Raw genomic sequence first — 22053 nt, forward strand, 5'->3', positions numbered from 1 at the left:
GTGTATATGTATGTGTGTGTGTGTGTGTGTGTGTGTATATATATATATTTTTTTTTATTTATTTTTTTTTGAGACAGAGTTTTGCTCTTCTCGCCCAGACTGGAGTGCAGTGGCGTGATCTCAGCTCACTGCAACCTCTGCCTCCTGGGTTCAAGCGATTCTCCTGCCTCAGCCTCCCCAGTAGCTGGGACTACAGGCGCCTGCCACCACACTCGGCTAATTTTTGTATTTTTAGTAGAGATGGGGTTTCACCATGTTGGCCAGGCTGGTCTCGAACTCCTGACTTCATGTGATCCACCTGCCTTGGCCTCCCAGAGTGCTGAGATTACAGGTGTGAGCCACTGTGCCTGGCCAATTTTTGTATTTTTAGTAGAGCTGGGGGTTTCACCATGTTGGCCAGGCTGGTCTCAAACTCCTGACCTCAGGTGATCTGCATGCCTTGGCCTCCCAAAGTGCTAGGATTACAGGCGTGAGCCTCTGCGCCCTGCCGGGCTGCTCATATCTTTTATCCATTTTTCTACTGGGTTATCTTTTGTTGCTCAGCTTTTAGAAACTCTTTGTCCGTGAGCAGGATTAGGTTTGTGCCTGTGATAGAAATTGCAGATATCTTTTCCTGCTTTGACCTTGCTACTAGTGTTTCTTTGTTTTTTGTTTTGAGACAAGGTCTCTGTCCGTCACCCGGGCGGGAGTGTAGTGGCACAATCAGAGCTCACTGCAGCCTTGACCTCCTGAGCTCCAGCAGTCCTCCTGCCTCGGCCTTGCAAGTAGCTGGGATCACAGGCGCGCACCACCACACCCTGCTAAACTACTGGTGCTTCTCAGCCTCGAAGTTTTTTTTTCTTTATGTAGTCACATTTATCCATTTTTTCCCCCTTTTACTGCTTTGAGTTTGGAGTCGTCATGACCACCTTGTGGTCTGTGGGAAGGATGCTTCACATATGAGCACTTTTCTTTTTCTAACACCGAAGCATGCTCTTGTCTTCACCAAGAGTGTTGTTGCCCAGTGTGACCGGTGGTGGCTGTTTCATCATATTCCAGAAGTTTGTGATGCCATTTCCTACAGTGGCCCCAATTATGAAGAACAGACGACTCTACCTGTTTTACGAGATTCTGGAAATTTCCTGGGGTGTCAGAGCCCTGGGCATTAACCCTGCAATTGTAGCAAAGGAAACAAAGTTGGAAGTTGACTCCCCAGCACCTGGGCCTTCCTTCCTGCCCTCCTCCAAGCTGCCCTGGTTGGGAACGGGATATTGTGAATCCACCCTGAGGCTTCCTCACAGGGCTTCCTGCTATTTGACAGTGTGAGGCTGGCTAGAATTGGGATATGAGGCCTTCTAAAAATTGACCTGGCCTGAGGGCTTTGTCAGCATCTGGGGGCAGGGTGTCGGTGGGGGGGGAGTGACCTTTCCCCTTCTTCAAGCCAGGTGCCCATCAGATTCTACTTGGGAAAATGTGAAAGGCACAGACAGCTTCTCTGCTCACGGGTGCTGCACTTAAATCCTAATCTTGCAATTTTTCTACAAGAGCACTTTACACTTTTTTTGGAGGGAGGGTGTATGAGTAGACTGTGGCTGCTGTAACAAAGTACTGCACACTTGGGGCTTAAAACAACAGAAACTCCTTCACAGTGTTGGAAGCCACAGTCTGCAATCAAGTTGTCAGCAAGGCTGGTTTCTTTCCTTCCTTTCCTTTCCTTTCCTTTCCTTTCCTCTTTCCTTTCCTCTTTCCTTTCCTCTTTCCTTTCCTCTTTCCTTTCCTCTTTCCTTTCCTCTTTCCTCTTTCCTTTCTTTCTTTCTTTCCTTTCTTGTCTCTCTCTCTCTTTCTCTCTTTCTTGTTGGATACAGTCTTGCTCTGACACCCAGGCTGGAGTGCAGTGGCGCCATCTCAGTTCACTGCAACTTCCGCCTCCAGGGTTCAAGCAATTCTTGTGCCTCAGCCTCCCGAGTAGCTGGGATTACAAGTGCCCGCCACCACGTCCGGCAAGGCTGGTTTCCTCTGCAGGCGCCAAGAGAATCGTTTACAGGCCTCTGTCTTAGCCTCTGCTGGTTGCTTATAGAGCCATCACCCCAGTCTCTGCCTCTGTCATCACACAGTCTCTTCCTCTTCGTCTGTGTCTTCCCTTTTGTCTCATAAAGGACACCAGTCATTGGATGTAGGGCCCACCTGGATAATCCAGAATGATCTCCTCATCTCGGCATTCATTACATCTGCAAAGACCCTTTTCCCAAAGAAGGTCACACCCATAACATATGCACGCATCTCTTCAGGGTCACCACACAACCCAGTATGGGGACACGTTCCAGTGCACACAGATGAGGGCAAATGCAGCAGCAGTGCCTGGGAGCTGGAGAAACACCCCCGCTTGGGCCCCCTGGACCAACTGAGTCAGAATCTTGGTCTAGACCCACCAGGCATTGGTCTAGACCCACCGCCCTGCCCGGAGGTGGGGCTGCCTCCTTTCTCCTCTGGTAGCACAGTGTAGGGTTGACCGTACACCAGACACCAAGGATTTAAAACCATACCATTTGCCCAGAAGTACGGCATTCCAGGGTTTTCCTTTTTGGCTTTACTTAGGTTGAGCTTCCAGAACAACTGGTCGGATTACTCTTGGGAGGGAACCAGCCTGCCTGCCCTATTGGCTGCAGCCCCTTGATCCACAAGCCAGAAGCCCATCCCTCCCGGAGCTCCCCCTCCTGCCGACCAATGCACAAGAACAGTGCGGGCGACCAGTAAGCACAGTGAGAAAGCATTTCACCCTCATTAGTAACTAAAACAACACCAAGTTTGACAGCAAGCAAAAAGTGATCTGAAAATGGCAACCGATGAAGCCCTAGGTGAGTGCTCTGCTGGCAAGGTGCAGGACAGCAGCCCTTGCAATGCTGCCCCTTCCGAGGGGGCCATTTGCTGGGATGGAGCAAGCCCGTAGGCAGCGTCCTCAGCCCTGGTGCGTAACCCTAAGAGAGAGTCGGGCACTCACAATGACTCTGGCACTGGGAAGGTGCTTCACTTCATCATTTGTAGCTGGCAAAGGTTGGGGTGAGATAAGAGGCTGCGTATGTAATGATGTGGCCCGGCACAGCTGGCATTTTGAACATCTCCTCACACGCAACATGCCTTGTAGCATGTTGGTGTGAACAGGCCAGGTGACAAACTTATGGATAAAGCGTGACCCCGATAGAGAAGTAAAAACTCTGAGTGCATACCGTGCTAACATTTGGACAGACGTGAGTAGCTGGGTGGCCAGTAATGAGAAGTTTTCCTTACATGTTAATACATTTCCTAAATGCCTATAATTTGCACGCATTCCTTTGATACACAGAGAATACGTCTTCCCGCGCAGTCGCTTGGGTGTTAACGCAGCTTGGTTTTCTTCTGTGCCAGTGGCAGGGAAGAGCCCGCTGTTGACACAGCCGCTCAGCAAGGCACGGGGCAGGGGCTGACTGTGTCTCCTGGGGCTGCCGTGACCAAGCACCACAGACTGCGGGGCCAAAGCCACAGAAACGCGTGGCCTCCGGTTCTGGAGGCCTGGAGGCTGAGCTAGCGGTGGTGTCGGCAGGGTGGGCTCCCCGCCAGGGCCATGAGGGAGCGGCCTTCCAGGCCCCTCCACGGCGCTGGGGGCTGCCGGCTGTACCTCTCCAGCCTCCATCTCCGTCATCCTGTGGCCTTGTCCCCGCGGGCGTCTGTGCCTGTCCTCCTCTTTTGACAAGAACACCGGAGATACACAAAGGTACACAACAGCGGGCCTTTGTTCCAGCTGGGAAAAGAGATTTTCTTCAGAAACCCCTGCTTGCGGGGGAGAGAGCTGAGCTCCGTTCCCGCCCCAGCAGAGGCGGCCTGGCCTTGCGAAGGGAGAATGAGGGAGTAGGGAGGGGGCGAGTGCAGGCTCAAGTGAAAGATGACGGGGCAGCCAGCGTCCTTGCCACCAGGCCAGCCGTGTGTGGGAGCTGCCGGTGCTTACCAAGGTTGGGATTCTTCCCTCCCGTGGAGACTGGGAGACCGGGCCCCGTGCCTCCTGAGGTTTCCGTTTCCAAGCAGTGGCTGCGGGGCCCTCGGGAAAGACCCTGGGTTGTGGGTGCTACACAGATGTCTCAAAGGGACAGGGTAAGCCCTTTCTAGTAAATGCCGTAAGAAAGGGAGGTCAGGTGTTGGCCGGAACAGACAGTAAATGCTTTGGACAGCCCTGAGCGTTTCCAGACGGGAACTCACTCAAAAGGGGGCTGGGGCATCCCAGGGGCGCGGCCTTAGGCTCCCAGAGGCCCCGTGAGATGGTGGCCGGGTGTCTTCGTGCAGGGGTTTGAGTGCACTATGCCTGCCGAGAGGTTCTGCAGTTCCTAGCACCATCATTTTCTCCTCCTCAGACCCCTTGGTTCTCCTTCCACGTCCCGGCAGCTGATTGGCAGGCTCCTTGCTGGTTCCTGTGTCTCCGAGCTGACTCCCAAATTCTCTTCCTCTCCTTGCTCAGACACTCCCCCTTTGTGACCTCGTCCATCTTCAAGGCCTTGATGCTGATGACAGATTTCTGTCTTCCAGTCGTGATCTGTTCCTTCACGAAAATGAGCCCAGTAGCCTGTCCCAGCCAGAACTGGACTTTTAGCCCCCACCCCCTGCCAACTCTGCCCTTTCCCTCATCCCCAGTTGCTTAAGCCAAAACGGATTCCTCTTCCTCTCATGATCCAAACTCCTGAGTCCCTTCACCTTTTGCCTAGACTATCACAGTGACCTCCTTGCTGCTTTCACACTGGAGAGCGTGGGCTCCTTGTGATCTGCTGTCCACACGGCAGCTGGTGTCATCTGGTAAACCTTTGCTGAAACCCTCCCATTCCCTTCAGTTGCCCTGGAAACCTGAACTCATCCTCAGCCTGGCTCGCAGAGCCCTCATGCCACTGGGACGTCACGTTATGTCCCTCTCCTGCTGGCCCGCCGCACCCAACCGTACCACACACACGCTGGCCTTTTGGCCCTTCCTCGAACACACGGCGCTTGTCCTTGTTGTCCCCTCATCTTTGCATGGCCAATTTCTTTTTCTCATTCAGCTCTAAGTTTAAACTTTCAACAGTTCTAAGTGTATCACCTTCTTCATCTTAAAGTCCTCATCCTAAATCACACTGCGCTGTTTTAACTCCCTGCTTGGCAGTCCAAACGGCCTCATTTATTCTGCTTTGTTTTCTCTCTCCTTCCACCGGAGGGAGAGCAGAGGCCTCCTCCAGCTCAGTCAGGCACCATCCCCCGGAACGGCGGTCCCCAACCTTTTTGGCACCAGGGACTGGTTTTGTGGAAGACAAGTTTTCCACAGACGGGGATGGGGCGTGGGATGACGGTTTGGGGATGAAACTGTTCCACTTCAGATCATCAGGCATTAGTTAGATGCTCATAAGGATCACACAACCTAGATCCCTCGCACACACAGTTCACAATAGGGTTTGCGCTCCTGTGAGAATCTAAGGCCGCCGCTGATCTGACAGGAGGCAGAGCTCAGGCGGTCATGCGAGAGCAATGGGGAGCAGCTGTACATACAGATGAAGCTTCGCTTGCGTGCCCACCACTCGCCGCCTGCTCTGTGGCTCAGTTCTCAACAGGCCACAGACCAGTATCTGTCCGTGGCCAGGGGGTTGGGGACCCTTGCCCTAGAACGATGCTCGGCACAGCTACACTCGGTGCACATTGCTTGGTGGCCTGAGCTTGTCTTGAAGCTCCATCAGGATTTCTCTGTCAATATTTTTGTAGACCATACCCTGTCACCATAAATGGTGCTTGGTAGAAATGACTGTATTAATGTGATAGAGATAACACAGAAAACCCATGGTAGAGAGAGCGTGGCGACTAACTTGGAGGGACTTCTTTTTGTCTTTTTTTTTTTTTCTTTTTTCGTTTTTGCAGAGATGCAGGTATTGTCATGTTGCCTGGGCTGGTCTCAAACTCCTGGGTTCAAGCAATCCTCCCGCCTGTGCCTCCCTAAGTGTTGGGATTACAGGCATGAGCCACTGCCTCCCCCCAGCATGGGGGGACTTCTTATAAGCATTTTTATTTATTTATTTGGAATTCGGATGGATAGATCATGTTGTCCTGATAATGTATGTGCAAGAGCACAGACTCTGGGGTCTCATGGACAAGCCCCACTCTGCCCCTTGCTTAATGTCTCTGAGCCTTAGTTTCCTCATCCGTGTGCAGCAGAGTACCGATGAAAGGATGGATGCAATGCTCTTATGGCAGTGCCCGACCCAAGGCACAAGGAAAAACCACGAAAGCAATTCCAGTTTACACCACATCCCAAACTGGATTTTCCATTCGACTATAATTCCTCCCAATAAGGGCTCAAAACGTTGTCTAAGGAAAGTCGATTGGTTGTTGCCCAGGGCTGGAGGAGTTGGGGGAAAACGGGGAGTGACTGCTGATGGAGACAGGGTTTCCTTTTGGGATGATGAGAATGTCCTGAAGCTGGTCATGCTGATGGTTGCACGTATCTATGAATATACTAAAAACCATCAAATTGTACACTTTAGACATGTTAATTGTGTAGCATGTGAATTAAGCCTCAAGTTGTTATTTTAAAAATGTTGTCTAAGACACCTGTGCGCCTCCTGTAAGCGCCCATGAAAATGCAAATGAAGACACAGAAGAAGATCAACATTGAACATTTATATCCTCTCCTAAAGCTATGTTTGACAGGTGACCTTTTTTTCTTCCCTCCTTTCTTCCTCTTCCTTATTCCTTCCTTCCTTCCTTCACTCCCTCTTCCTTATTCCTTCCTTCCTTCTTTCCCTCTTCCTTATTCCTTTCTTCGTTCCTTCCTCCCTTCCTTCCTTCCCTCCTTCCTTTTTTCCTTATTCCTTCCTTTCCTCCCGTCCTCCTTCCCTCCCTTCCTCCCTTCCTTCCTTCATTTCTTCTTCCTTATCCCTCCCTCCCTCCCTCTCTCCCTCCTTCCTTCCTTCGTTAAGTTTTTTAACAGTAGAGACAGGGTCTCACTGTGTTGCCCAGGCTGGACTCGAACTCCTGGAAATCAAGTGATCCTCCCACCTTGGCCTCCCCAAATGCTGGGATTACAGGCTTGAGAACTGGCAGGGAGAATGGGCGACTGACTTTGCGTTGTGAAGCAGAGCGACCCTACTCTGTCCTTTCCTCAGAGACCCAGGGTTGGTACCAACCAGGAGACTAGCAGCTGCTCTTCTACTCGGCCCAGGTTGCTTTCTCTATAGTCATTGAGAGGCAAACTCTCAAACAGAAAGTGTGTCAGCAGGGGGCAGGCAGCTGATGGATGTCATTGTACCCTTGGAGGAACAGAACTCAGCAGGCACAGGAAGCGGGGAGATCCAGGGATTCCATCGGTCGCGTTGGTTCCGAGTGTCGCAGGCCTGAGGGGAAGAGGTGGGATTTGCTTTCTCGGTCTAGGAGAGCCAAAGTCGACAAATGTGTGCTATAGCTGGAAATAAGTCTTCTCCCGCACCTAGCGGGCGGTGGTCAGAGTGGTCTGTCTCTCCATCCCCGAAAGCATTGCAAGACCTGCCATCTGTTTCTGGTGATGCTGGGTGGTATTATTGAGACAGATATTTCTGCTGAAAATAACTGCAAATGATAGATGAAACAGTTTGAGACTGTTCAAAACAGCTGAGAACCAACAAGAGAGCAAAACCTGAGAGGAAGTGGGAATCCAAGAAGAAGTACACCACTGAAGCTGCTTATTTCCCGAGGATGCTGGCCGACCTGGGCAAACTTGGGTTTTGGTTCTGGAGGCCGTCCAGGCAAGGGAGACAGCAGGCAAGGCCCAAAGCCTTTGTGAAGTGTGGGGAGTTGCATAGCAGCCCCCGCTACATTAAGGAAACCCCACCCCAGCTCTGCAGATTGCGCGGAAGCAGGAGATGAAAGGAAAGGGAAAACACCCATGTGCAAAGTTGTGGCCAAGGGCCAGGTTCTGTGCAGACTTGCAGTCTAGGTTTTCCTGGTGGGGCCGTTCAGTGGCCCTCGAGTCCTAAATTTGGTCTGAGGTGGTCCTGGGCCGACAGTACCCATATTAGTTTTCTAGGGCTGCCGTAAGAAATGGCCACAAACTGGGTGGCCGAAAACAACAGAAATGGATTCTCCCGTGGTTCTGGAAGCTACAAGTCTGGAATCCAGCTGTCAGCAGGGTTGGTTCCTACCGGAGGCTCTGTGGGAGAATCTGTTCCATGCCTCTCTTGTAGCTCCAGGTGGTTTCTGGCAATCCTTGGCACTCTCTGTCTTGTAGAGACAGCGCTCCAATCTCTGCCTCCTTCTTCGTGGGGTCATCTTCCCAGTGTGTCTGCCTCTCTCTCTTATGAGGACACTAGTCACATTTGATTAGCACCCACCCCAGTCTAGTATGACCTTAACTTGATTACATCGGCAAAGACCCTATTTCCAAATCAGGTCACATTCCCAGGCACTCAGGTGTTAGGACTTGAACATAACTTTTTGGGGGACACCATTCAACCCACAACGGTTACCCCAATGGATGTGTGGATTCGTGGGAGCCTAGGGTTGAGATGCAGTCTCCACAAAAGTTCCTGAGCGAGAGCATGTCCTTTGCAGGAGCATGGATGGAGCTGGAGGCCATTATCCTTAGCAAACTGACGCAGGAACAGACAACCAAATACCACATGTTCTCACTTATAAGTGGGAGCTAAATGATGAGAACACACAGATACATAGAGGGGAATGAAACACACTGGAGCCTTTTGCAGGGCGGAGGTTGGGAAGAGGGAGAGTATGAGGAAAAATAGCTCATGGGTACTAGGCTTAATACCTGGGTGATAAAATAATCTGTACAACAAACCCCCATGGCACAAGTTTACTCATATAACAAACCTGCACATGTACACCTGAGCTCTTAAAATAAAAAGAGCGAAGTATTAATATAAGAACTTTAGGAGCACTGGGGAAAAAAAAAGTTCTTAACGACACTGAGCAGTGCACATAAAAAGTAAGCACACCCGGGGCAGCAAAGAGACCATGAGACTAAGAGTTCAGATGCTGGAGGCTGGGTGCAGTGGCTCACACCTGTAATCCCAGCACTTTGGGAGGCCGAGGTGGGCAGATCACAAGGTCAGGAGTTCTAGACCAGCCTGGCCAATATGGTGAAACCCCGTCTCTACTAAAAATACAAAAATTAGCCGGGCGTGGTGGTGGGCGCCTGTACTCCCAGCTACTCGGGAGCCTGAGGCAGGAGAATCCCTTGAACCTGGGAGGTGGAGGTTGCAGTGAGCCAAGATGGCGCCATTGCACTCCAGCCTGGGCAACAGAGCGAGACTCAAAACAGATGCTGGAGCACCACACAGATGACAGAACAACTGAACTTTAAAAACTTAAAAAAAAAAAAAAGGCTTGAGAATATCCGCAGGGAATAGGGAATATATATATATCCAAAAAGTAAAAGCTGTCTAACTTTTTATTTATTTGTTTGTTTGTTTATTTATTTGAGACAGGGTCTCACTCCGTCACCCAGGCTGGAGTGTAGTGGCACGATCACAGCTCATTGCAGCCTCAACCTCCCAGGCTCAAGCAATCCTCCCGCCTCAGCCTGTCAAGTAGCCGGGACTACAGGCGCGTGCCATCACGCCCGGCTAATTTTTTATTTTTTCGTGGAGATGGGGTTTTGCTATGTTGTCCAGGCTGCTCTCGAACTCCTGGGCTCAAGCCATCCTCCCACCTTGGCGTGATGAACTCAATTTATTTTTCTCTTTCTAAAAAATACCTATTTGCTTTCTCTGTCCCCTGAAAAGCCTTCAAAGCAATGCTAATGCCATTGCAGCTGGCACCAAGACTGTGGACTGAAGTGCTCCCTCTGGAGGTAAATCTGAGACATGACCACAGCGTTTGTCAGGAGGACACTGCTGCCAACCAGTTTGAGTTGCCATTGGCTAAGAATGGAGCATCAGAAGGAATAATGGCCCTTCCTGCCGGCTGCTCTGCTGGTGTTCCTTCCTGCCTCTCTTCCTCGGTCCTGTCCTTCTCTCCCTCTTCTTCCAAAAGTCCCTGGGATTGGGGGCCCACTCAAGGAAAGTGTGGAGGGCAGCTGGGGACCAGTGCGAAGCATGATCCTCCGCTGAGCGCAGCAGTGTCCTGCACAAGGAAGTTTTGTGGAGTAAGGAAGGGAGTCCGCGAGGGTGACCGTGTCCTGGGGAGGGGTCAGGGGTCCAAGAGAGGAACGTGTGCCAAGTTGGGTGGTGACCTGATGGGCTCAGATGATTGATTGGCTTTGCAGTAAATATATGAATGATGTAGGGACCTGGCTTTCTCACCGTTTGGAAAAGGAGTTGCAGATATGAAAAGGGAGAAGGCTTGAATGTGGATTTGATTTGGAGTTGTTGGTGTGAACTCATTGATCTAGTTTGGATGTTTGTCCCCACCCACATCTCAGGTTAACTTGTAATCCCCAGGGCTGGAGGTGGGGCCTGGTAGGGGGTGTTTGGGTCATGGGGGTGGATCCCTCATGAATGACTGGGTCTCGATTTCTAAACAACAGTCTTGATTAAAAAGAACAGAGCTCACTAGAGAAATGACTGATTCCAGGGCTAGGGCAGAGAAAGTACAAGATTAACTGGATCATCTTGTTGTCCCAGAAAAATAAGGAAGTGCTTAAAGAACAACGGAGACACATTTAGCTGGACTAAGACAGAGAGAGAGAGGACTAAAATCAGAAATGAAAGTAGGCACATTACTACTGACCTTACAGATATAAAAATATGCATGAGAGCACGGAAACGTATGACTTCCTTTACTTCATTCTCCTTTACTTCTGAGTTGGTCAAGAATTAGAAGCAAGAGTTTGGGAACACTTTGCTAAAGGGGTTTCTATTCACTGTTGCAGATATAGCTAAGCTATAGATATAGATATAGATGATAGATATAGATATAGATATAGATAGACAGATATACAGAGAGACACCAGGTCTCACTTTGTCACCCAAGCTGGAGTGCAGTGGCATGAACATGGCTTATTGCGGCCTTGACTTCCTGGGCTCAATGCCATCTTCCCACCTCAGCCTCCAGAGTAGCTGGGACCACAGGCGTGCGCCACCACGCCTGGCAAATTTTACAATTTTTTGTAGAGAGTGGGCACAGCCATGTTGCCCAGGCTGCTCTCAAACTCTTGGGCTCAAGCGATCTGCCCAGCTCGGCCTCCCAGTGTGTTGGGATTACAGGCGTAAGCCACCATGCCCAGCCAATTGCAGCAATAATATTCTTTTGCAAAGAATTTGTTCATCGTTGGTACCAAAGAGCTGTTGAACATCCTATTATTGGACAGGAGGCATTTATCGTGGTACAGGCCAGGGTTTTCTGCCCCAATCAGGGTCTGATGTTAGGAGGTACGTGGAGAGATGGGTAACCCTAACAGTGTCACCTTTTTCTTACTTTTCCCCAACAACTCATCTCATTTATTCATGTTTGTGTTTTGCAGACAATTGGAAATAACATGTCACAGTTACAAGCCCATTACATATAGTGGTGGTATTTCTGATTCTAGACAAAGACCACTTGAGTTCATTACAACCCCTATCAGCCATGGTACTTTGGGCCAGTCACTCAGCCTCTCTTAGTTTTAGTTTCCACGTCTATGAATAGGATGACAATAATATTCTGCGTGCTTGCTCTGAGGATGGAAAAGATAATTTCCCTTTTTTCAGAGTCAGGGTCTCGCTCTGTCGCCCAGGCTGGCAGGAGTGCAGTAGTGCGATCACGGCTCACTGGAGCCTCGACCTCTTGGGCTCAAGTGATCCTCCCACCTCAGCCTCCTGAGTAGCTGGGACCACAGGCATGAGCCACCGTGCCTGGTGGAAAAGACAGTTTTTATAATGACTTTCATCCCTTTTATTTTTTGAGAAAACCATGTTTTTGTTCACTACTTCAAGGTGAATGATGTCCTTCCAGTTCCAAATCTAGTGTCTGATTTGAGGGCTAGCTAGCCACTGGATCGACGTTGGAGGAAAAACAGCTGTTCTCTGATTTGATTTTATGCTTAAGCAGATTTGCTGGAAGCTTGCACACCCATTATCTTTGAAAAAATAAATTGGTTATTGGTTAATTTTTTCCCCAAACCGTGATACAATGAGTTATGATTATAGCATGACATACGTGTACCTCAGAATCATTGTGTAGTACAAATCGCAAAACTCATAGGAAAAATGGGGTTAGGGACACAATACTCAAAACCTTTGTCAGTGACACATAAGAAAACAAAGACAGGAACCTAATGAAAATGGTAGCACAATTCTATGCATGTTAAATGGTTAAAAAATATTTAAGTGCTGCAGCAAGTACGGCACTTCACCTTGAAAAAGACCTGAAGTTTGCTTGTGGAAATGGCGGTGGAAGGGTTGCAGGTCATGAATTGGTGAAAGGAGGGTGTTCTGAAATTGGACAGAAAGTTGTAACACCAGATGTGGACTAGTGTGGCTTATACTACGTGTGCTGAGCCGAGGGAGTGAAGTAAGGTGGGAATCCCCTGGAAATTTAAGTGAACACTGATCAAAATGTTTGTTTCAAACCAATTCTCTTGTATTCATTACGTTGGCATTTAGGAATGAAGTGATGTTTCCATGACCTATGTTGATTGAAAGACCAAAGATTTTGTACCTGTTGAGTCTATGTCTTTACAGTGCAGTAAAATTTGTACTTCTGAGTTTAAAGATTCAGTCAACAATTGGGTATTTAGCAAGGCACTCTGGGAAACAGAAAAACTATAAGACAGTCTCTGCCTCTGGGCGACCAACTACTTTTTAAAAATTCAACTGGAGTCTATATAAAAGAGGAAATGAAGGTGGCCTGGTGCAGTGTGGCTCACGCCTGTAATCCCTACACTTTGGGAAGCTGAGGTGGGAGGACTGCTTGTGTCCAGGAGTTTGAGACCAGCCCGGACAACATAGTCAGACGCCATCTCTACAAACAATTTTAAAAAATGAGTTGGGCATGGAGGTGTGCACCTGTAGTCCCAGCTACTTGGGAGGCTGAGGTGGGAAGATGGATTGAGCATGGGAAGTTGAGGCTGCAGTGAGCTGTGATTGCACTGCTGCACTCTGACCTGGGTGACAGAGTGAGACCTTGTCTCCAAAAAAAAAAAAAACAACAACAAAAAGAGGAAATGAAAATCTAGAAAAATACGTGAAATCTTTTCCTATCAAATATTTCCCCCTAAGCTTTAATGATCCTATTTCATTAAAGGAAATATGGGAGAATATTGATGACTGGCAGCACGTAGTGGTTAAGAGCACCGGACTGGGAGCTGGAAGACTCTGTGATTCTTGAACTCCCGGGCTCAAGCGATCCTCCCACCTCGATCTCCCAAAGTATTGGGACTACAGGCATGAGCCAACATGCATGGCCGAGTCTGTGATTCTTTACTGGAATGGAGTGATGTGTGTTTTCTTCTTAAATGACATTGTGAATTTCCAAGGTCCTTGAAATCTCTTTGCATCTCTTTCCAATTTGCCGTCACTATGCCTGAAGTTCAGTTGGAATGCTTATATTTCAGCTTATCACATTACCTATATTCTGATCAAATATGTTATGGCATCAAAGCTAATTTTGAGACATGATTCCTAGGCCATGGGACCTAATGACCAGAGATGGAAGTCTATGTGCTGCTTCTGTCCCAAGGGAGATGAGTATCTGTTAGGGGCTCACTCGGGACTGTGTGGTGCTACCTGAGTGCGACACAGATGCTGGAGACTTGAGAAGATATCACTGTAGACTCCAACCCTGTTATAGCTGATGAGGAAAAAACTGGGAGTATTTATTATTGCCCCCACAAAATTCACATATTTTATTATATTGATAAGATGTGAACAATATGTTATTCCTCAATATTCTGCAGGTTGCCTTTTCATTTTATTGATTGTTACTGAATTATTCTACCCCCAAAAAGGATTATATGAGAAGATTGTGAACAATCGTTTGCCAACAAATTAGATAACCTAGATGAAGTGGACAAATTCCTAGAAATGTACAAACTATGAAAACTGACTCAGGAAGAAATAGATTTCATTTCCTTCAGATCTATACCCAGAAGTGGGAGAGCTGGATCATATGGTAGTTCTATTTTTAATTTTTTGAGGGACATTCACAGGCCTGGAGGCTGAAGAGGGAAGAATGTTTTTTTGGACCCAGCCCAGAGCCCTGCTGGCCTGCGCACCCTCGGGACACTGCTATCTGCGCCCCAGCTGCTCCAGCTCCAGCCATGGCTACAAGGGCCCCAGATATGCCTCTGGCTGCTGCTCTGGAGGGTGCAAGCCATAAGCCTTGGTGGCTTCCATGTGGTGTTAAGCCTGTGGGTATGTAGAGGGCAAAAGTTGAGGCTTGGGAACCTCTGCCTAGATTCAGAGGATGTATGGAAATGCCTGAATGTCCAGGCAGAAGTCTGCTGCAGGGGTGGAGCCCTCCTGGGGAACCTCTACTAGGGTAGTGCAGAAGGGAAATCTGGGGTTGGAGTCCTCACACAGAGTCCCCACTGGGGCACTGCCTAGTGGAGCTGTGAGAAGGGGGCCACCATCCTCCAGACCCCCGAATCATAGATCCACTGACAACTTGCATTATACTCCTGGAAAAGCTGCAGACATTCAATACCAGCCCAGGAAAGCAGCCGAGGGGGCTGTACCCTGTAGAGCCACAGGAGCAGAGCTACCCAAGGCCTTAGGAACCCACCCCTCCCACCCCTTGCATCAGTGTGGCCTGGATGTAAGACATGGAGTCAAAGGAGATTATTTTGGAGCTTTAAGAATTAATGACGATTTTCTGCTCTGCTCGCCCACAGATGTAGTTTCCTCCGCATGTGTGCGTCTGCCCTCCTCCCCGCCTGCAGGGTCCATGGCCACCATGGTGTTTTAGGGGCAGCAGTGCCTGTGGCAGCCTTGGCCTTTGCAGCAGTGGCAGCAGCACCAGGCTCTGCAGTGGCACCCACTGGCAGCTTAAGCCATGCCACTTCTCACAGCATTCAGCAGCAGCAATGCTGTAACCGACAAAGACACCTTCGAATTAAGCACATTCCTTGATTCCAGCAAAGCACTGCACCATGACCGAGATGAGCTTCCCGAGCAGCGAGGTGTTGGTGGGGGCTTGTTGTCCCCCCTTGACCAGTCAGGTTTGGGGACTGAAGAAAGCCTAGGTCTCTTAGATGACTACCTGGAGGTGGCCAAGCACTTCAAACCTCATGGGTTCTCCAGCAACAAGGCTAAGGCAGACTCCTCCGAATGGCTGGCTGTGGATGGGTTGGTCAGTGCCTCCAACGATGGCAAGGAGGATGCTTTCTTTGGGACAGATTGGATGTGGGAGAAAACGGATCTGAAGGAGTTCGACTTTGATGCCCTGTTGGGTATAGATGACCTGGAAACCATGCCAGATGAGCTTCTGGCCACGTTGGATGACTCGTGTGATCTCTTTGCCCCCCTAGTCCAGGAGACTAATAAGGAGCCCCCCCAGATGGTGAACCCTATTTGCCATCTCCCAGAAAGTTTAACCCGACCAGGTTGCCCCCTTCACCTTCTTGCAACCTCTTCCCCTTTCCCCAGGGGTCTGGTCCTCCACTCCAGATTATTCCTTTAGTCTACAGCTGGGCAGTGAAGTGGATATCTCTGAAGGAGATAGGAAGCCAGACTCCACTGCCTACATTTCCATGATCCCTCAGTGCACAAAGGAGGAAGACGCCCCCTCAGATAATGATAGTGGCATCTGTATGAGCCCAGAGTCCTATCTGGGCTCTCCCTCTACCTCCAGGGGCTCTCCGTGTAGGAGTCCGCCATCTCCAGGTGTCCTCTGTGGCTCTGCCTGCCCCAAACCTTATGACCCTCCTGGAGAGAAGATGGTATCAGCACAAGTAAAGGGTGAGAAACTGGATAAGAAGCTGAAAAAAAATGGAGCAAAACAAAACAGCAGGAGCTAGTATCGCCAGAAGAAGAGGGTGGAGCAGGAGGTCCTCACTGGTGAGTGCAAAGCGCTGGAAAAGAAGAACGAGGCTCTGAAAGAGAGGGCGGATTCCCTGGCCGAGGAAATCCAGTACATGAAAGATTCGATAGAAGAGGTCCGCAAGGCAAGGGGGAAGAAAAGGGTCCTCTAGTTGAGGGTAGTCAGGAGCATCAATGTGCTTGTACATAGGAGTCTCGCGCTGTAGCTGTGTGTTTGAATAAATTATTTTGTAGTGAAAAAAAAAGAATTAATGACTGTCCTGTTGGGTTTTGGACTTGCATGGGGCCTGTAGCCCCTTTGTTTTGGCTGATGTCCCCCTTTTGGAAAGGGAGTATTTACCCAATGCCTGTACCTCAATTTTATCTTGGAAGTAACTAACTTGTTTTTGATTTTACAGGCTCATAGGCAGAAGGGACTTGCCTTGTCTCAGATGAGACTTTGGACTGTGGATTTTTGAGTTAATGCTGAAATAGGTTAAGACTTGGGGGACTGTTGAGAGGAGATTATTGTATTTTGCAATGTGAGAAGTACATGAGATTTGGGAGGGGGCGGGGGTGGAATGATATGATTTGGATTTGTGTCCCCCCCCAATCTCATGTTGAATTGTAATCCCTAGTGTTGGAGGAGGGGACCGGTGGGAGGCGATTGGATCATGGGGGTCGATTTCTCCCTTGCTATTCTCATGATAGTGAGCTCTCACAAGATCTGGTTGTTTAAAAGTGTGTAGCACCTCCCCCTTCACTTTCTCTTTCTCCTTCTCTGGCCATATAAGATGTGACTCCTTCCTCTTTGCCTTCTGCTATGATTGTAACTTTCCTGAGGCCTCCCCAGCCATGCTTCCTGTAGAGCCTGCAGAACTGTGAGTCAATTAAACCTCTTTTCTTTATAAATTACTCAGTCTCAGGTAGTCCTTTATAGCAATGCGAGAACAGACTAGTACTGTCAATATTGATGAGCATGTTGAGCTATGTGTATGTACGCTCACACATTATGGTGGAAGCGAAAATTTGCTCAAACCACTTGGGAAAACATGGCATTATCTAGTAAATTTCAAGATATGTATTGACTGTGATACAGCAATTCCAAAAAAAACTTCGACATGTGCTTCAAGAGACCTGTACAAGTATGTTCATAGCCAAGGGCTGGAAACTATCCAAATGCCTGCCCATCATCAGCAGAATGGATAAATTAGAGGACTATAAAACTCTGCCGTAATGTAATAGGTAGTTTCCAAGAAATCCAATCACATACAACGTGAAATTGTGTTACTGTGGGGTTAATGAAATGAACGAGGAAAGCCCGCTGGACCATCCAAATCTGTCCTGCTCCCGGCTGGAGTTTGATGCCATCTAGTGGCAGATGTTGCTCTGGCTGAAATATTGATGGAGGAGATTTCGGGTCCAGTGGCTGGCTGAGACTTCCAGGACAGTGGCAGTATCTCCAGGAATCTCTCAATCAGTTAGGACTTCCTTTCTTGATCTGGGGGTAATAGGCCGGGAAAATAATGGGGACCCGGAGACCCTCCCTCTGTCTTCCTGCTTCCTAAGACAGGGTCACATGCACTTTACTCTCCCTTCCCTGACCTGTTGAAGGTAAGAACTTTAGCCTGCCTCTGTCTGAGAATGGGGAGACTGAGCAGAGGACGACAGGAAGGATGGCAGTCACTAACTGGGTTATGTCTGATTTTCAGCTATTCCAGGTGTAATTGTGTTAACAAGTTGTGTTTCTGGTTTTTAAAATTCATCATTTAATGAAATATATGTAATGAAATACAGCAGTGAAAATAATGAACTGGAGGTACACGCAAGAGCTTGGGTGAATTTTTCTTTTCTGTAAGTAAAAACATTTTTAACTGATGTATGATAACTCTGCATATTTATGGGATACATGTGATATTCTGATACACGCACACGCACACACGATGTAATGATCAAGTCGGGGTATTTAGGATATCCACCACCTCAAGCATTTATCATTTCTTTTTTTGGGGAACATTTCCTATCTTTTAGCTATTTTGAAATATACAATAAATAATTACCTATAGTCCCTCTACGGTGCTATCAAACACTAGAACTTAATCCTTCTATGCAACTATATGTTTGTCCCCATTAACCTCCCCACCCTCCCCACCTTTCGCAGCGTCTGGTAACCATCATTCTGCTCTGCCTCCAAAAGATCAACGTTTTTAGTTTCCACATGAGTGCCAATATGCTTTTCCCAGGTGCAGAAGCTGCTGATTCCTGGATTTGGAAGGTGGGGGAGAGTGGTTTGGATTTTAGTACCTCCCCCTTCCTCAGGGCTAGGCCCTGTCTAGTCACCTCCTGTTGCCACAGGTGCGCCTGGCACAGACATTCAGCTCCTGGGGCCGTGCCGCCCTCACCCCTGCATGCCTCTAGAGGTACCTGTCCCGTGGATTTGACCCCCTTCCAGACACACAAGTAGATCACCACTGAGCAGACACCGGGTCACCTCCCAGCTCCCTACCAGGCAAGAGCGACCAGGGCAGGGACTGATACTGCCGAACCCAGGAGCCAGGCCCGACGCAGCCTCAGGTCCAGCAGGTCCCGCCTGTCCACCTGGGCCAGGCCTAGAGCCCGGGAGCCCCTGGCTGGTGGGAGGCCACCCGCAACCCACCCCACACGCAGCTCCAGCTCCCCCACCAGGCGGGGCGACTAGGACAGGGACAGAACCCGTTGAACCCAGGAGTGAGATCCGGCCCCGGGTCCCACTGGGCCCTCCCGTCCACCTTGGCTGGACCTGGCACCTGGGAGACCTTGGCTGGCGCGAGGCCACTCCCACCCGACATGCAGTTCCAGCTACCCCACCAGCTAGGCTACCAGGACAGGGACGGAGGCTGCTGAACCCAGTTAGAGGCCTGTCCCCGGGGTCTGTCCTGGGAGCTCCCCCAAGACGGACAGGGCAGGTAGGGTCCGGGATGACGGCCGCACAGCCCCGGCCCCGTGTTCCCAGGCCTGTCTTGCTCCTCGGTGTGAGGGAGACCCGGGGGATGGGACAGGCTGGGCCCCGCAGTGCCTGACTCCCTGCAGGGCTCCCGGGACAGGGGTCCGGCGGACAGCCGGCTGCTCAGGGGTGAGGGGTCCAAGCTGGCATTGCAGCCACCTTCCGGCCCGGGCTCTCTTGGGGAGGGGCGGGGTTGGTGAGAACCAGTCACGTGCTCCGGGGCTCACTCGGGGTCTCCCACGGCCGGAAGTAGGGCCCCTGTGCGCAGGCGCCCTGAGGATCCCGGGCTCCCCATCTCACGCCAGGGGGCGGAACTTCCTGCAGCCTCTCTGCCTCCACGTCCTCGTGGGCCCTGACTTTCTGAGAGCGACGCAGAGGCTCCGGAGCCATGCAGGCCGCAGGCCAGGGCACAGGGGGTGCGGCGGGCGATGCTGATGGCCCAGGAGGCCCTGGCGTTCCTGGTGGCCCAGGGGGCGATGCTGGTGGCCCAGGAGAGGCGGGTGCCACCGGCGGCGGAGGTCCCCAGGGCGCAGGGGCAGCAAGGGCCTTGGGGCCGGGAGGAGGCACCCCGCGGGCTCCGCACGGCGGCGCGGCTTCAGGGCTGAATGGATGCTGCAGATGCGGGGCCAGGGGGCCGGAGAGCCGCCTGCTTGAGTTGTGTTCTGTTCTGTTCTGTTCTGTTCTGGACAGTTCTGGTGGTGAGGTGGGGGCCGGGAGATGGGGAGCGCAGGGCCAGGTGGGGGAGAAGGCGGGGGAGATGCGAGTAAGTGGTTGGGTGGGGGTGGGGGTTGGGAAGTGGGGATATGGGAGGCCAGCTGCGAGGAGGGGAGCAGGTACGGGCTGGGAGGTAGGGGGGTGGGGGTGGGGGAGAGGGGCTGGGTGATTGGGTGAGGGGCACTGGGTCATGCGGGGAGGGGGCAGGGGCCAGGAGATAGGGGGACCCAGGTGTAGGAGGGCACCAGGAGGTGGGGGGAAGGGGGCAAGATGGGAGCGGGTGGCGGGAGGTGGTTGGGGTGGAGGGTCGGGTGATGAGGAGGGGGCCGGGTGATGCCACAGGGGGCAGGGTGGGGAGGGGTCTTGTAAGGGCATGGAGGAGTCAGCTTGGGGTGCAGCAAAGGAAAATGGGGAACCAAGACAGCTGGGTGGGGTGTGCTACTGGGCCAGTGCCTGAGGAGACAGACTGGGGGGGATGAGCTGGGCAATCGGGGGTGGGGGGGAGGGGTCGGGGAGTGGGGGAGGGGGAAGCTGGCTTGGGGTAAGCAGCAGGCCGGAGCCACAGGCCAAGTCCTAGGAGAGGATGCCTTAACTGGGCCCCCACCAGCTACCTCACCATGCCTTTCGCGACACCCATGGAAGCAGAGCTGGCTCGCGGGAGCCTGGCTCGGGATGCCCCACCGCTTCCTGTGCCGGGGGTGCTTCTGAAGGAGTTCACTGTGTCCAGCAACATACTGACTATGTCAGTTCAGGACCAGGACACAGATGGGGCCTGGGTGGGTGGCGGTCGCAGCGTGGCAGGATGGGGGCTGGGATCCACCTACACCCCACGGTCAGGCTGCTAGAAACCTGGGAACACCGCAGCACAGGGTCTCAGAACAGAGACCTAGTGCACCAGGCCCGCTGCCACCCGAGGGAGCCCGGAGAGATGGATGCAGAGGTGTCGCCTTTAATGTAATGTTCTCTGCCCCTCACATTTAGCCGACTGACTGCTGCAGACCACTGCCAACTCCAGCTCTCCATCAGCTCCTGTCTCCAGCAGCTTTCCCTGTTGATGTGGATCACGCAGTGCTTTCTGCCCGTGTTTTTGGCTCAGCCTCCCTCAGGACAGAGGCGCTAAGCCCAGCCTGGCGCCCTTTCCTAGGTCATGCCTCCTCCCCTAGGGAATGGTCCCAGCACGAGTGGCCACTTCATTGTGGGGGCCTGATTGTCGCTGGAGGAGGGCAGCTTACATGTTTGTTTCTGTAGAAAATAAAACTGAGCTACGATTCTGTGTCTGAGTCTCTTTTTGGCGAGCGAAGGCACCTTCGGACTTGCATGCCCTTGTCCTCGGGTTGCAGGGGAGGCTCTGGGATTCACAGATTGAAGTAGCACAAGGTAACGGGAGACAATTTGGGAAATGGGGGAAAATGAAAAGCCACTGGGTCCTGCCATTCAGCATTAACTACTGTGGACATTTTAGAATATTTTCCTCAATATACTTGCATTTATATGTTAAATATATGACCGTAGCATATATAATGTTTTTCTGGGTCAGCATTAAATTTTTTCCCAAATTGTTTTCATTGAACATACCAGCTTTTTTACGCGTATGTTCTTCGAAAACATGTACTTGAATAGATGCATAGAACCAGCATTATCCTATTACTGTTAATCATGTGATATGGGTTGGGCATGGTGGCCCACACCTGTATTTCCAGCGCTGTGGGAGGCTTGAGGCGGGAGGATGGCTTGAGACCTGCAGTTGGAGGCCACCCTGGGCAATGTAGCAAGATTCTGTCTGTAGAAAAATCATTTAAAGGCCAGGTGCGGTGGCTCATGCCAGTAATCCCAGCACTTTGGGAGGCCGAGGCGGGCGGATCACCTGAGGTCAGGAGTTGGAGACCAGCCTGGCCAACATAGTGAAACCCCATCTGTACTAAAAATACAAAAAAAAAAAAAAAAAAAATTAGCCAGGCGTGGTGGTGTGTGCCTGTGATCCCAACTACTTGGGAGGCTGAGGCAGGAGAATCATGTGAACCTGGAAGTTGGAGGTTGCAGTGAGCCGAGATGGCGCCACTGCACTCCAGCCTGGGCAACAGAACAAGACTCTGTCTCAAAAAAAAAAAAAAAAAAATTAGCAGGGTGTGGTGGTGTGTGCCTGTAATCCCAGCTACTTTGAAGGTTGAGGTAGGAGAATCACTTGAACCCAGGAAGTGGAGGGTGCAGGGAGCTGAGATCATGCCACTGCACTCCAGCCAGGTTGACAGAAAAAGACTCTGTCCAAAAAAAGATTTTTTTTTAAATTAGGCGGGTGTGGTGGCAGGTACCTGTAGTCCCAGTTACTCAGGAGGCTGAGGTGTGAGGTGGAAGGATGTGTTGAGTCCAGGAGCTGGATGCTGCAGTGAGCTATGAATGCACCCCTGAGCTCCAGCCTGGGTGACAGAGTGAGACCCTGCCTCTAAAATAATGATAATAGTAATTCAAATAATC

General features: G+C 50.8%; 1 protein-coding gene and 1 pseudogene across 2 annotated transcripts; both read left to right on the plus strand.

Annotated features, from left to right (window-relative positions):
* The first annotated feature begins 101 nt into the window (after positions 1–101).
* LOC129053108 (cyclic AMP-dependent transcription factor ATF-4-like) lies at positions 102–16184 on the plus strand (annotated as a pseudogene). The gene has a single exon (XR_010138960.1). The product of XR_010138960.1 is annotated as a cyclic AMP-dependent transcription factor ATF-4-like (transcript).
* Positions 16184–20701, plus strand: LOC100449857 (cancer/testis antigen 1). The gene is made up of 3 exons (XM_002832313.5): positions 16184–19524; positions 20189–20323; positions 20563–20701. Exons 1-3 carry the CDS (start codon positions 19256–19258, stop codon positions 20699–20701), a joined length of 543 nt encoding a protein of 180 aa, XP_002832359.3. The 5' UTR covers positions 16184–19255.
* The last annotated feature ends 1352 nt before the right edge of the window (positions 20702–22053 follow it).

This window comes from Pongo abelii, chromosome X, assembly GCF_028885655.2.
Source record: "Pongo abelii isolate AG06213 chromosome X, NHGRI_mPonAbe1-v2.0_pri, whole genome shotgun sequence".
Classification (NCBI taxonomy): domain Eukaryota; kingdom Metazoa; phylum Chordata; class Mammalia; order Primates; family Hominidae; genus Pongo; species Pongo abelii.